Source organism: Pinus tabuliformis, chromosome 2_2, assembly GCF_031772625.1.
Source record: "Pinus tabuliformis cultivar Carrire ecotype Pingquan chromosome 2_2, CPIR1, whole genome shotgun sequence".
Lineage (NCBI taxonomy): Eukaryota > Viridiplantae > Streptophyta > Pinopsida > Pinales > Pinaceae > Pinus > Pinus tabuliformis.
In genome coordinates this window covers 1210172270-1210189176 of record NC_142300.1, presented here as the reverse complement: position 1 = coordinate 1210189176, position 16907 = coordinate 1210172270, and the positions used below count along the sequence as shown (strand labels likewise).

Genomic DNA, 16907 nt, shown 5'->3' with positions numbered 1-16907 from the left:
AGGTTCCTTCGGAAGCACCCTAACTACTGGAAGGAAGATCTCAGAGGGACCATGGCCAGTTATGATGGTTCTTTCACAAATAGAGCTCCATTATTTGATACACAAAAAATATACTTTCTGGAAGATAAGGATGAAAAATTATCTAATGTCTCATGGTATTGAAATTTCGCTATCTATAGTGGATGGTTATAAAGTTCTTACAACTCCTCCATTTGATCAAGATGGTAAAAAGGATTTTGTAAATAATGCAAAAGCAATGAATGTCATCTTGTGTGGCCAATTAGAATTAGAGTTTGTCAAGGTAATGTAGCGTGAATATACAAAAGACATTTAGGACAAGCTTCAAAGAAACTATGAAGGAGATGACAAGGTAAAAATGGCAAGGATTAAAACTCATAGAAGACACTTTGAGAGTTTGAAGATGAATGCAGAAGAAGATATTGCAGCTTTCTTGCCTCGTGTAGATGATATTGTCAATAATATTAGAGGACTTGGTGAAAATTTTGAGGAATCAACTATTATAAAGAAGGTGATGAGATCTCTCGCCTTGAGATTTAATGCAAAGGTTTCAACTGTTGAAGAGGCAAAATATCTAAAATGTTTGAATATGGATGAACTACATGGGATCCTCACTGCATATGAAATGAAAATAGAAAAAGAGAATTCAAGATTAAAGGAAGAATCCTTGAAAGCATAAAAAAAGACAAGACGACACAAATCTTGTGATTATTCTAATTATGAATAAGATGCAAAAAAAGCTCAATTGATGTTGAAAATAAGAATTGGTGTGTAAAAAGGTAAGCTAACATTCACATGTTTTAATTGTGGTAGACTATATTATTTTGGTTGTTAAGTATCCATATGAAAAACGAGAAGATCTTAATGATGAAGAAGGATATAAAAATAGAAGCAAAGTTTATAAACACAAAAAGGGAAGGTACACCAAGAAGGAAATTTTTTATTCTAGAGAAGTTGGCTACTCTTTTGAAGAGAGTGATGAATATGAATCTAATGTTGAGAAATAATATATCCTATTCATAGCCATGGATGCTCAAAATTATGATCCAAAAAATGAAGTTAACTAGAAAGAGAAATTAGGATTAAAGGAAGAAAGTATTGATGGTGAAGTTAATCTTGAAGCAGAGCTTGGTAATGCCTTGGAAGAAATAGATACACTCCAAGAAAATAATAAAAAGTAGAAGGAATTGTTGCAAAAATATGAAAAGAAATATCATGATTCTAATGAAGCAACAATCATCCTCCTAATGACATAACTAGAAGAGGAAAAAGGAATAGAAAAAGAACTGATAATCCAGGTGAAGGAAAAGGAAGGAAATATTGAGAAGTTTGAAGAAAAAGTTATCTCTTTAAGCAAGGAAATAGATAAGGCAAAGGTTTAGTTGAATCAAAGTTTGAAAATTGGAAAAGGTATTGCAATCATAGATGACATTTTCAGTCGTTAGAGGCACGATTTCAAAAAAACAAGTCTTGGCTATAAATAAAATCATGAGACTTCTAAGGGAGAATCAATCACAAAGGCATTATAGAATGAATGCAAATAATAACCCAAAAGCTTTACCAATTTGATCAAGAGTTCTATCAACAATGAAAGTGACACCAAGAAAGGGGGCCAAGACCAAAAAAGACATGATCTCTCAAAATGCTATATCAATAATACAATCAACCAGAAATGAAGTTAAGAATTAGCTGAAACATGAGTTTTCTCTTAAAGATAATCATAATGGGTTCAAAAGAACTATTTATCCAAGAAGACCTTTCACATCCACGTATCAAAATATCTTCTTGGGATATTTATTTGCTTGTAATAATTTTGGTCATAAAGCAATGAATTGTATAGTTTATGTAAGGAATGATTATATAAGTGATAGATAAAGAGAATCCTATAAGCCTTGAAGGAATGATTATAAGAATAGTAAACCTAGAATTTTCAATGATAATGCGATTAGAAATTATAATTCATTTTCTCCCTTGTTGGATCATGTTGAATGTTATAACTGCAAATACTATGAGCACAAGGCAAGTGATTGTAGAAGAAACACAATAATGGTTCCTCAACAAAACAAGAAAAAAATACATAAAGGTATGGAAAAGGAAGCAAGAAAAACATAAAGAATGTGGCTTTACATTTTATGCTCAAAATAAAGAGAGACAATGGTATGTTGACAATGGATGCTCAAGGCACATGATAGGAGATCAATGTAATTGTTTTTACTCTAAAAGAATAAAGAGGAGGTAGTGTTATTCTTGGGAATAATGTATCAACAAGGATATATAGAAATGGCACAATTAATCTTCATAATAAAAGGATTAAAACTCAAAATATTTTGTATGTAGAAGGTTTAAAACACAATCTTTTGAGTGTTAGCCAAACCTGTGATCAAGGATATGATTTCACATTTCATTCAAAAGGATATCAAATAAGGAAACCAATATCAATAAGATTAGTGGAAAATGCAACTAGAAGCTCAGGCATTGTATATATCCTCGATGAAGTTAAGGGAGAAAAATGTTGTATGGGGCAATTGGATGAAAACTAGTTTTGGCATAGAAGGATATGTCATATTAATTTTGACAACCTAGTGAAACTCAACAGAACACAAGTAGTGAGAGACAAGCCAAAGATCACAAAACTGAATGAAACTATTTGCAAGCGATGTCAACATGGGATGCAAACTAGAGTTAGATTCAAGATGAAAGATAACTCATCAACAAAGCCATTAGAACTTGCTCATAGAGACCTCTAAAGGATAGAAAGAACACAAACATTAAGAGGTGAGAGATATTTATGTTTCTTATTGATGAAAACACAAGAATGACATGGGTTACTTTCCCTAAACAAAAATTTGAAGAATTTGAAAAGTTTAAAACCTTCAAAGCTCTTTTTGAAAATCAAATTGATCTAAAAGTAAAATTATTGAGATTAAACAAAGGAGACAAGTTTAATTTTGATGAATTCAATGGATTTTGTGAGAAAACATGGGATTAGAAGACATTTTTCTGTAGCAAAGACTCCTTAGCAAAGTGGTATTGTTGAAAGAAAAAATAGAACTATTCAGGAGATGACAATAACAATGCTCTATAAATAAAATATCCCAAACATCTTTTGGGGAGAAGTATTTAATACATCAATTTTCATTCTAAATAAATCACAAATCAAGGTCAATAACAATAATACTCCTTGTGAATTATGGAAAGGTACACCAACTACAGTCAAGTACTTCAAGGTGTTTGGAAGCAAATGCTACATTAAGATAAATGATGACAATTTAGGGAAGTTTGATTCTAGAATAGATGAAGGAATATTCTTCGGTTATTCGCCTAGAAGCAAGGGACACAGATGTTACAACAAAAGACTATGCAAGATAGTAGAAAGCATTGATGTAAGAGTAGATCAAGCAATACTTCAAAAAGAAAAGCCACAAGCAAATGAAGATCCAAAGGAAACAATCATTGTAGAGCATGAAAATGAAGAAGAAGAAGAATAAGTGGAAGAACAGAAAGAGAAAGAGGAAGAGGAGGAGGAGATACATAATCACCATTCAAAGTCTCGATCCAGATATGTATAGAAGAATCATCAGAAAATCATTCTTTTGCTGATAAAGATTCAGGGGTTTAGACTAGAAGGAGATTGATAAGCATACCAAAGAATGCAAACTTTGATTTGATATCCAAAATAGAACCCAAGAATTGTGCACAAGCCAGTGAAGATGAGCATTGGGTTAATGTTATGGAGGAAGAGTTGAAATAAAATGAGAAAAATAAAACATGGGAGCTTGTGCCTAGACCAAAATATAAGTGTAATCGGGAACAATTCTAGAACAATTTGAATGAGGATGGAAAAGTGGTAAGAATTAAAGCTAGATTGATTTGTAAAGGATCTACACAAATTGAGCGTCTTGAATATGAAGAAACCTTTAATATAGTTGCTAGGATATAGACAATCATAATGTTCTTGGAATTTACATGTTTCATAAAGTTCAAAGTCTATGAAATGGATGTCAATTCAACTTTTCTAAATTGAGGCTTATATTTGGGTATGTGTTATATTCTTTGCATGAATTATATGCATCACGAACTAAGGGGGGTCCTAAGGGTGGATATTCAACCAACCTAGTTAGGGGCTATGTAGTGGGGTGGGAGTCCCCCTGCATAGGGTTCAGGGTAATGCCCTGAGAAAAAAAATTGGGTGTATTTTTATGCCCATTTTTGGTGGGTTCTTTGGCCCACGATTTTTCTATAATTGATTTTTTGGCACATGATGATCTTTCCCATGGTTTTATAGTTTCGATTATGGAACTATGGTTCGATTGGTGGTTCATATGTTGTGGGGTATATATTGTAGTGTAATACATTATACATAAAATAGAATGAAAAAATATTTTTGGTTTTCTCGGGTTTGGGTTTTCAAGATAAAATATCTATGTAAATTTGTGTGTTTTCCATTGTATCATTTCTCTTTTTATCAAAAATTTGTTTTAGTGATTAATTGTACATGTTTCAAACCTATTAGAAGAATAGGTATATGTTGATCAACCAGAAGGATTTCTACTATTAGAAATGAAGATTATGTATGCATATTGAAGAAATCTATTTATGGACTAAAGCAAGCTCCCGAGGCTTGGTCCTGAAGAGTTAAAAAGTATTTGCAAGGATTCAAGAGGGGAACAAAAGATAAAAACCTTTACATCAAAGAAAATAATGAAAGCATGATAATCATTGTTATCTATGTGGATGATATCATTTTTGGAAGTGATGTTGATAGAAATAGCCAAAGGGTTGCAACATAAATGCAAAAAGAGTTTGAAATGACCATGTTGGGAGAATCAAATTGTTATTATTCCTAGGATTGTAGATTTTGGAATATAGTAAAGACATATTCTTCTCCAAAACTAAATATGTTAAGGAGATGTTGAAGAAGTTTGGAATGGAAAATTGTGCACCTATTAGCACTCACATGGTCACATGATGCAAATTAAGCAAATATGATCAATCTCTAGATGTAAATCAAACTTTGTATAGGTCAATGGTTTATATTTGACAACATCGAGATCAAATATCATGTTAGTAGTAGGATTGATTGCAAGATTTCAATCTACATCGAAGGAGACAAATGTGCAAGCAATGAAGAGAATTTTTTCAAATATTTGAAGGGAACTATGGACTTTGGCTTATGGTACTCAAGAAGCAAAGGCTTCACCTTAACAACATATGATTGGGTAGAAGTGTCGATAACAAGAAAAGAGCTAGTGGAGGATCATTCTTTCTAGGAAATTATCTAGTGTCGTGGTTGAGCAAGAAACAAACCTCAATCCTCTATCCACAATTGAAGTTGAATATATTGCAACAGCAACATGTTGCTCTTAGGTTCTATAGATGAACGAGACTCTAAAATATATCAAGATAGAATACAATGAACCAATATCAATTATCTATTATAATACAAGTGCTGTCAATATCTCAAAGAAACCTATTATACATTCAAAAACAAAACATATTCCTATCAAATACCACTTCCTAAGAGAACAAGTAGCCAACATGTCAAGCTAGAATACGTTGCTACTAAAGAACATATTACAAATATCTTCACCAAACCCATTCCTCGATAGACATTTGAATATCTATGATAGAAGCTAGGAGTGATTATATTCCTCTCATCTCATCAACAAAAGGAACCATAAGCTTAGGGTATCTTGCTCTTGATTTATGAAAAGAAGGGAAGAATCGTAGATGAGGAGAATCATTAGTTTATGGGGAGTAGCCCTTTTCCATTGATTTCAAATGGGGAAAAGTTGAAAAAAGAGAAGAATTTATAGACAAAGAAGCAATTGTTGATAAAGGAGAAGTTGCAGAAAGGGGGAGTTAGTAGATAGGGGGAGTTCCATGGAACTTTGCCTTGTATGAGGGTTGCCATCAATGACAAAGGGTAAGGTTGTTGTAATGTTTTCATTGATGCCAAAATTTAGAGGGAGACCCTTTTACATGTCGACTAAGCCAAGATATCAAGTCAGATTAGCGAAGTCAAGGGGAGTGTGTATCAAGTTTTTTTAGCAAAGGCTTGAACCAAAATATTTATGAATAAATGGATTTATGAGTGCATTAGAGTTACACAATGTGATATGAGGTGGAAGTAAGTAGAGTAGCATGGAGAAGTAAGACTCGAGGACAAGAGACCCGAGGCTTGAGGAGTAAAGATTTGAGGTGTGAGGAGCATAGACAAGAAAAGTATGACAAGGAAGTTTGAGACACAAAAAGAAGTGTGGAGTATGGGAGGAGGTATGAGGTATGAGGTCTGAAGTCTATGTAATATATTAAAAATACAAAGTAACCTCAAATTTCCATTAAATGTAAATACCTCACAAATTCAAAAGTTTTAGAGTTGCTCCATCAATTAACGAGATAGAACTTTTGCCAGCAATTAACGATCCATTTATCAGGCCCTCAACATATCAAATCGTTCATATAAGATATGTTTTGACATCTCTTCGATATCCTGAAGTATTATACCTCTTGATCACATCCCTGGTCATAAAGGTGCTTAGGTATAGTACCTAAGGGTGAAAGGCCCTTGGCATATCACCATATCGAGCTTTCTAGTAAAGCATATACCTTACAATTCTCCAATATTCTGATTCTTGATAAGCCCTTAAAAATAGCACCTATGTGGTGCTTATGTTGGAGCACCTGGAGCTTAAGCCCCTCAACATATCAACTAACAAGGACAATTTGATAAAACTCATGTTTGCATATCTTTCGGTATCATGATACCCAAAAGCTCTCGTCATAAACCTTTGTCACAGAGAGCTTAAGTTGTAGCACCTGGAGCTAAAGACCCTCAGAATTTGTATATTGTTGTTTTATAAAAAGTGCAACATTGGAGTTTTCTCGATACCCCAATATACCAATATCTGTTAGAAAAAAGGCTTAGTAGACAAAGAATTTTCCGCATTCGATGGAAAGGTTTCTTGTCTAAAGGATTAAAAAGTCTTGGTTTTGTGAGGTATTTTAGTATTAGAGATTTTTGGGTATTTTCTTGATAACCCAACATATAATCAAAATTTGATGTTCTATTCCCAACAGTTCAGTAACGCTATTGGATGGAAGGATTAACCACAAGAGTTGTTTATCATATCGGCACATCATCTCATCGAGAGTTTACAAGCAGAGCTCCTACAAATCCTCTTGTAACTTATATCCCATTAGTATATGCTATCAACTAATAGAGAGATATATGACTATTGATAAAAAAGTGTTGATTCCCTCTAGTGGCATGTTGATCTCATATAGAGTATATTGGTGTAATGTCTTTGAACCTTGTTATTAACCTACCTCCTTGAGCCCTGAAGAATATCTTACCCTTGCCTTATGGGCTTGAGGGTGAGATACCTCGCCTTGCCTCCCAGTGACTTGCCACATAAGAAACCAAATCTCTGACAAATCAATAAAATATTAATTCAAAAATAAATAATAAAATATTAATCTAAAAATAAATAATTAATTTGACCAACCAAAGTTTCCCAAAAAAGCATTAAATGAGATACTTAATCGCATGAAAAAAAATAAAAATAAATTTCTTTAATATTAAAGAAAAATCACTTTCATGGAATTAGCTCTTTAATTTTTTATTTTTTTTTTAACAGAAACGGTTGAGTTTTATTTATAAGAAGAGGTTGGGCATGGCCAAACAACCTCTATTACAGTCAATTGAGAGATTTCTGGCTTTTTAGAATCCTCATATTTTGGCTTTTGTATCAGAGATTAGCTGTTGCTTTTGATTCTTTTGGAATGGCTGAGTGTTCCTTGCTTTGCTCTTGGTTTCTGAATATCCTGTCTTACATTTCCGCTTTTCTTTGATGATTTGAAACTTGCCTGACTTAAAATAATTCCCGCATATATATTAATCCCAAACCCATTTAATACAAACCCGCATATATTAAACTATATTAATATATGTCCTGACCCCACCTCCATTATATCAAACTACTCTTTCATACTCAACCCCACATCAAGGTTAACACCCCTCCATATTCATCACATGATAACTGTCATATCTTCCCTGCCCAGATCCGACGCTTTTCGCGTCCCTCGCTGTCCGACCCTTAACACCTCAGAAGCGCGTGAGTTGGGAAGTTTTGTTAACACCTCAGAAGCGCACGAGATGGGCGGTTTTGTCCTGCCACACGTCAGTCCCTCAGGTACATCGCGTCCATTTGGGAAATACTGCCCAGCAGCCAGAAGCAGTGCGATAAAAACTGCTTACCACTCCCCGCGTCATTAACACCCCACCATATTCAACGTGCGATAACCATCAGATCTTCCCTGCCTAGATCCGATGCTTATCACATCCCTCGTTGTCTAACCCTTAACACCTCAGAAGCGCGCGAGATGGGCAGTTTTGTCCTGCCACGCGTCAGTCCCTCAAGTACATCGCGTCCGTTTGAGAAATACTGCCCAACAACCAAAAGCGGTGCGATAAAAACCACTTACCACTCCCTGCATCATATAAAACCGTCCTCTGTTTGAATTCAATTCTGCGCCTTGTTAAAACACCAAACCACTGATGGCCCATGCGATAAACTGTTTACCTGTCGACTCCACGTGATGTTAAACCATCATGCCACTTTCCCACTCTTTCTCATCAGTGGTTGTTAGCCTGTGCTAGAGCCTTGGTTCTGCATATTTCTTCTACATTCAATTGCGGATTTGGTGGATGCTATGATCTCTGAGATTTGCAATTTCATGGAGATAGGACTTATGCATAGGGATTCAGGCCCACTACCTTGTCTAACCTGTCCTTGTTTAGCTCTCCTTTTCTGTTAAGGAATTGGGTGCCTTTCAGCTTCTTCATCGTTCTTTACCAGCATACCTTGAGCTAGAAGACATCCTTTGTTAGCCATTATATCAACTTCCTTGTTCAGAGTTCGCAGGACATGGTAGAATGAGCACAAAGTGAAATTTTGAGTCATCTTTTTTATTCTTTCAAGAGTCTTGTTTAGAGTAGAGCTATTGAGTTGGTTGCCTGTGTTAAGGATTTTAATCAGGATTTCGGAGTCCCCGAAGATTTGAAGGTTTTCCCCTCTGTTCCTCTGAGCCAGCTGACACGCTTTGAGCAGTCCGAGAATCTTGACTTGGTTGTTAGTGCTTTGTCCTAGGCCCCAACTAAAGTTGTCCTTTTTGTGCCCATCTGTGGAGTAAATTGTTCCTCTTGCCCCTGATATCCCCGGGTTTCCTTTGGAGGCTCTGTCGAAGAATATCGTGACTTTGCCCTGATTTTTCCACCACTTTTTAAAGTCCGCCTCAAAGATCCAAAGCCGCCACTCTGGATTGTGGCTAGGCAGGGAGATATTCTTTTTGATGCTGACCCGTCTCATGGATTCACCTATCCAGCTGAGCTCTTCAGGGAGTAGGGAATTGTCAGGCTTATGAGGTCTATTTTAAAAAGTTTCTAGCAGCAGAGTTGGTGGATTGAAGTCTGTTGTTGAAGATGGCTTCATTCCTTGCCAACCAGATTCCCTAGCAGATATATTTTGGGATTGCATTCTAGATTTTAGTCCATGTTGATTTGCTTTTCAGAGTGTGAGGATAGCATTCTTTCCATGTTGCGAAGAGACTAACAACTGATGTCTGCTCAGGGATTTGGGCATTGAGCCCCATCATTGCTTGCAACCAGACTTCTTGAGAAAAGGGGCAGTCTATGAACAGGTGTTCGATTGTTTCCTGAGCCTTGCAGCAGAGAGGGCATCTGTGGGGACCAATGATTCCTCTTTTCTCTAAGTTATCTCCAGTGAGGGTCCTTTTGTGCATGAGAATCCAGCAGAAGAAGTTGATTTTTGGGAGTCCAAATGGGTCCCAAACATGCTGCCAAAGCTTTGTAGTGTGGATCTGATGTTGTTGTTCTTGTAGAGCTGCAAAGCCCAGCCGTGTTGAGTAAGCTCCGGTCTTCCCCCAGCCCCACTTGTCCCTCGAATGGAGATGCACAGGAGCCAGACCATAGAGTTTAGCTAGTAATTGATGGAGTTGAGGGAGCATCCAGTCAGGGGGGCGGTGGAGGGCCCAATTACTCCAGTTCCCTGTTGAATCCCAAGTGCATATGTCAGCAAGTTTGTGGATACCTTTTTGGATGAGCCAGTTACGCAAGTCTGCTATTTCCGGTGCAAGATTTAGGGGTTGGAGGCCCATGATCTTGTCTTCCCATAGTCTAATTCTTTTCCCGTTTCCTGGTATTCTGTAGAGCTGATCTTTAAAGAACTTCCAGCCTTGGCTGCACAACTTCCACAACGTGGTTCCTTTGTGGGAAGCTCCTTCTTCCATATTCTTTATTGAGAGTCTGTGCAGATATTTTTTAATTAGAACTTGACTTACAGGGTGTCTTTGATTTGAGAAGATTTTCCAGAGGATCTTACCTCCCATTGCCAAATTGGCCAACCCAGGATCTCTTACCTGTAGTCCACCTTCAGATATTGGCCTTTTCACTATGTCCCAGCTTACTATATGATTTTTTTTTGGTTCCCCTTTCCTCCTTGCCATAGAAAATTTTGAATCAGCTTTGCTAGCTATTCAATGATCAATTTTGGAGCTAAAAGGAATGAAGCCTAGTAGATAGGAAGGGATGAGAGAACTGACTTGACCAGAGTGAGCTTCTCGACTGTGGTAATCCGCTGTCCGCCCCAAGCAGTCATTTTTGCCTTGATTTTGCTGATAATTTCCATCTGTTGACACCTAATCTTCATGATTGGGAATTTTATGTAAATAAATAAATTGGGAAGGTGAACAGTCATCGGGAGATGAACTGAACAATCACTCCCTATTGTATATAACAATGGGTTACCTATGGAATAATACACCAATCAGTTTTTCTGCCTTTGGAGAGTTACTGCCTGGCCTGACATGGTATCAGAGCCAGTTCTAAAAATAGTTGTAACTCCCTTCATCTCTGCCACTGCCTCTGTCCTGAAATGCTCTGCCTCCATTGCATTGCATTCACCTGATTACTCTGTCCTGAGCGCTGCTCTGTCCTGAGCGCTGCTCTGCCTCCAGCTATCAATTGAGAGCTACGTTGAGCGTCCACCGTGAGTGCTGGTTTTTGAAGCGTTGAAAGAACTGTGCGTAACTCCTATGTGTTGGTGCAAAATCATTTCTGATGGTCACAGTATGGTGCATCAGGTGTTGCATTCTACGTGAAGGTGTTTGACCAGTACGCATTGTGATGGGCGTATGTATGCCTTGAAGTGAAAACCGTGAATGATGTGCTTTGTTTGAGGATCAAGCAGATATCATGGAAATCCTTAGAAGTTGTTTCCTATATGAAGACAGAAGGAAGGTATTTTGTCATGCTCTGGAATCTTGAGTCTTCTGCGAAGCCGAAGCCGAAGCCGTTTTAAAGACTTTAGCCCACGGATTCTGGACCCAATACCGAGCAACTTGTTTTGAACCCGTGACCGAGTTGCGAATTCTCTCAGACATGGAGGTTCCACCGAGAATGAGTTCCAGAACGGAGATTTGGAATGGTGAATGCGCAGTGGTATCATCGTTCTGAATGCGCAGTGCATTAAAGCTGGTATCTGCTATTTTATTCAATTCTCTGAACTCCTTGAAAGATAAAAGGCTCCTTTGAAAAGCTGAAGTCATATTAACGCGCTGTTGAATTAAAGCTGAAGTCGCATTTATGTTTATGTTTTGAACGCGCTGTAACTGTGGCTTGAATGTTGTATATGCCTTGGACGCTGTTTGAATAAGCCTGACATTTGTCGGTTCAGCCATTGGATTTATAGTGTATACAACGGTGATTCTATCATGGGCATTGACATTTTCCATAGGCGGTGAACAGCTCTTTGGTTCTAGTTGGAAACGTCTGGCTGTTTATAATATAGCTGATAACATTGACCTTCTTGGTGGATCATGAATTTATCTGATGTAAGTAGCATTGAGGCTTTGATATGATCCCGTGGTGCCCTTTTTTTAGCTTTTGTTTATGATTGGGTTTTGTATATTACAAATGTGGTACTGTTAAGGATTTAAACACATCATATTATATTGTAAGCAGAAAGGGAGGTTGTCTCATGAATGGATCATGACGGCATTAAAATAGCCTGTACATATGGAATATGGTGGATATATTATATGAGGATCCTTGGAGGGATTTGAAGAAACAGTACATAAAAGTATTTGAAATTTTTTTTGCCCTTTTGAGTACAATTTCACTGTATATCAGCAGAAGTATTTTTTTCTATCAGCAGAAGTTTTTTTTTACAGAATGCATTCAATCATCTCTATGGTAGGAATAGTTCTCACTGGCAAGGAGAACTACCCTGAATGGTCCCGGATGATAAAACACACCCTCATCTTCAATGAGTTGTGGAAGGGAGTGTGTGTCGGAGAAGGAGACAATGACCCAGTGCAGCCTACATCAGACAAAGAGCTCGTCATTTGGGAAAACAAGAACAGCAAAGCCTATGCATTAATCGCAGCATCTGTAAATGAAGAAGTAAGTCGCCATATTTCATCATATTCAACTGCCTTTGAAGCTTTACAAAAGCTGAAAGAACTCTATGACTCACATTCTGCACTTGAAGTTGTTCAGCTCATGATTAAACTCTTCACTCTTGAACTGAAAAATAATGATCCTCTTGCTCTTGCATCTGAAGTAAAATCCATAATTCATGATATCAAATCCACTAAGGTTGAGCTGGATATCCCACTTATTGCTTTTCTCAAGGCACTCTATCCTACTTACTCCAATTATCTTGAGTCTTTACAAGCAAATGGAAATCTTAAAGATATAACCTTTGACTCTCTTGTGAAAAAGTTTGCTGAAAGAGAGAAAGCCTTTGGAGAGAAGACAGTCCCTGAATCTTCTGAAGAGACTGTGTGCCATGCTCATAAAGAAAAGCATCTTGCTCAAGACTCTACAAGAGGAAGAGGTGGACGAAGAGGAAGAGGAAGATATTTCAGAGGCAGGGGGGCAGACATTCTCAAGGAGAAAAGGCAGATCTGCATTGCATTCGCTGCAAACGAAATGGATCACATGATGCTTCTACATGCAAGCTACCATGGGACAAAATTGAGCAGAAAAGAAACCAGCGGAAAGGTAAAACTGATGATACAGACAAAGGTAAAGCACCTGAATCCGCTCACTATATTGAGGCACAATGTAACATTGGAGTAAACGAAGATTTGTTTAATGCTTCACTTGCTTCTTCGAAAAATGATTGGTTGCTTGATTCAGGAGCAACCTGTCATATGACTCACAGAAAAGATTTTTTTGAAGATTTCACTGACAATGTTGATGGAGCAGTATACTTTGCAGATCAGTCAAAAATCAAGCCATCAGGGCTTGGCACAATCAGGCTTAAACTGCCTGGTCTTCCAGACTTTCTTCTGGATCATGTTCTATATCTCCCACAGCTCAAGAGAAACTTGCTGTCCTTGGTCCACATCCGCCAGCAAGGTCACTCCATTCATATGTTTGATGGCAAGCTTGAGGTAAGAAAAGCATCTGACCACTCACTTGTCATGAGGGGAATAGAAGAAGAAAGACTTCTCAAACTGCAAGGAACCTCTGCTCATGCACAACATTTCTCATATATTTCTCATCATGAAGAAGGTACACTTCCATCAAGTTTATTATGGCATGCTAGATTTGGACATTTAAACTATGACAGTCTCCGCTTATTGAAGAAAAATGGTGTTGCTGGTTTGCCTACAATTCCTAGGAAACATAAGCAATGTGATGCTTGCATTCTAGGAAAGCATAGCAAATAGTCTTTTCATGATTCACATTCAAGAGCACATAGGAAGCTTGAACTCATTCATTCAGATTTATGTGGTCCAATGACTGTTCCTTCTGCAAATGGAAATAAATATATCATGACATTTATTGATGATTACACCAGAATGTGTTGGGTTTATTTATTGAAGAACAAATCTGATGCCTTTCAAACATTCAAGAATTTTCATAAATGGATTGAAAATGATGCACAATCTCATATTGGGTCTATTCGCACTGATAATGGAAAAGAATATACATCAAATGAATTTGAAAACTATCTTCGCCAACATGGGATCAAACATCAAACAACTGTGCCTTATAATCCCCAACAGAATGGTGTAGCTGAAAGAATGAATAGAACAATCTTGAATATGGTACGATCCATGCTTTTCTTCAAAAATGTAAAGATAATGTTTTGGGCTGATGCTGTTCTATGTGCTGCATATAAAGAATAGATGTCCATCTAATGCTATAAGAAACAAGACTCCTTATGAATTGTGGTATGGACATGTTCCTTCGGTAAAACATCTCAGGATCTTTGGTTCCACCTGTTATGCTTTGATACCAAAGGTACATAGAAACAAACTTGGTGCTAGAAGTCGTAAGTGTATCTTCCTGGGGTATTCAAACACCTCCAAAGCATACTGTCTCTATGATGAAGTAAATAAAAATTTTGTTGTATCTAGAGATGTAATTTTTCTTGAATCATCCAAATCTGACAATGTTGTTGAGCGGCAACTTGATCGCTTGGATAGATTCGCAAAAACGAAATCATTTCAAGAATTTGATAATCAGATTCCACATCTTGAAGGGGGGATTCCTATATTAGATCAACATGTGGAATCTTCTTCTGAAGAACAATCTCCCCTGCATGAAACTCCAACAACGGATGATGCTTTAAGTGATGTAATTGATAGAATTGGGAGACTCAATCTTGATTCAGTCCCAACTCAATCAACAGAGCACCCTGGACCATCTCAGAAAGGTCCCCCAAAGTGGCTGACAAAGACACTTGAAAGTGTTCATCCTGATGAAATTGGAAAAACAGGAACCAGAAATTCAAACCGACAAAATGGAGGTGATGTAGATGACTCTAATTCACCTGTTGATATGGATGTTACTTATGATTGTGAATTGAACTTGTCTACAGATTTTGAACCAACTTCCTTCAAAGAAGCTGCTTCTCATGATGAATGGAAAGAAGCGATGCAAAAGGAATATGATGCTCTCATAAAGAATGGCACTTGGAAGCTGGTTGATCCTCCATTTGGAACCAAACCAATTGGCTGCAAGTGGGTCTACAAGAACAAGTACAAAGCTGATGGCTCACTTGACAAGCACAAAGCTAGGCTTGTGGCAAAAGGTTTTACACAGAAGGAAGGGGTCGATTATGAGGAAACTTTTGCCCCCACAGCAAAATGGGCCACCATCCGGACACTCTTTGCACTAGCAGCTCATAACGGTTGGAAAGTCCATCAAATGGATGTAAAAACTGCCTTCTTGAATGGAGATCTAAAATAAAATGTTTTTATGTCCCAGCCTGAAGGATTTGCTGTGAAAGGACATGAACATAAAGTATGCAAACTTGTGAAATCCTTGTATGGCCTCAAACAAGCACCGCGAGCCTGGTATGAAAAACTAACTGAGCATCTTCTGAAACTCAACTTCAATCATTTTGATCTTGATGATGGAACTTTATTTGTCAAGAAAGTTGGCAAAACAGTTGTGTATCTTGTGGTATATGTAGATGATCTTTTAATGACAGGGAACAATGAAAGCTACCTTGCATCCATAAAGAAGGAATTGGGGAAAAGTTTTGAAATGACTGATTTGGGCTATGTTCATTACTATCTTGGCATTGAAGTAACCCAACATCCAAAATCCATATTTCTTTCTCAAAAGAAATACATTGGAGATTTGTTAAACAGATTTGGCATGACAGAGTGCAATCCTCTTTCAACTCCAATGGAACAAAACTTAAAGCTCACATCTATTGAAGGAAAGGAATTTGAGGATGCAACAAAGTATAGACAGCTTGTAGGAAGTCTCATCTACCTCACTACTACCAGACCAGACATTTCATTTACTGTTGGAATCCTCTCCAGGTTCATGCAAAACCCTTGTGAGGGACATTGGTCTGCTGCAAAAAGAGTTCTAAGGTACTTGAAGGGAACTCAAGACCTTGGAATCAAGTATACACAGGTGGACGACTTCAGCTTGATTGGATACTCTGATTCAGACTTCGATGGAGACAAAGAAACTGGGGTATCTACCTCAGGATATGCTATGAGTCTTGGATCAGGAGCTGTCTCCTGGAGATCACGCAAACAATCAGTTCCAGTAGATTCCACAACAGAAGCAGAATACGTGGTAGCAGCTGAAGCAACGAAAGAAATTGTGTGGCTCAGGAAAATTCTTGAAGATTTGCAGGTAAAACAAGTACAATCAACTCCACTCATGATTGATAACACCTCTGCAATAAAACTGGCCAAGAACCCAAAGTTCCATGATCGAACAAAGCATATCAATACTAAATATCATCTGATTCGACATCATGTTGAGGCCAAAACAATCCATCTTCGTCATTGTTCCACAAATGAGCAAATTGCAGACATCTTCACCAAAGCACTTGGAAAGGAAAAGCTTGAACGATTCAGAATGATGCTTGGACTCACCAACATCCCTTCAGATTAAGGGGGGGAATGTTGACACCTAATCTTCATGATTGGGAATTTTATGTAAATAAATAAATTGGGAAGGTGAACAGTCATCGGGAGATGAACTGAACAATCACTCCCTATTGTATATAACAATGGGTTACCTATGGAATAATACACCAATCAGTTTTTCTGCCTTTGGAGAGTTACTGCCTAGCCTGACACCATCCAATGAGGGGCCTTACTAGTACCCAAGTTTAAAGGCAGGCCAAGATACTTGAATTTTTCCCAAGAGACATAGCCGTTGAAGCCTAGAGCTTGGGAAATCCTGAGTATAGTTTGCTGGTATACCGCCCAGCTATACACTGCACTTTTCCTCTTGTTGACCATAGCTCCGGAGACTCTACAGAAGCTTTGGATTACTCCATTGAAGGCTCTTGCTATTTTAATGGAGGCTCCTCCCA

The 16907-nt window shown here is 37.6% G+C and overlaps 1 protein-coding gene across 1 annotated transcript; it reads left to right on the top strand.

Annotated features, from left to right (window-relative positions):
• The first annotated feature begins 376 nt into the window (after positions 1-376).
• On the top strand, positions 377-697 carry LOC149197833 (uncharacterized). The gene has a single exon (XM_089408826.1). It carries the CDS (start codon positions 377-379, stop codon positions 695-697), a length of 321 nt encoding a protein of 106 aa, XP_089264952.1.
• The last annotated feature ends 16210 nt before the right edge of the window (positions 698-16907 follow it).

Excerpts from the sequence above, each read along its gene's own strand:
- LOC149197833 (XM_089408826.1), top strand. The coding sequence starts at position 377 with ATGGCAAGGATTAAAACTCATAGAAGACACTTTGAGAGTTTGAAGATG.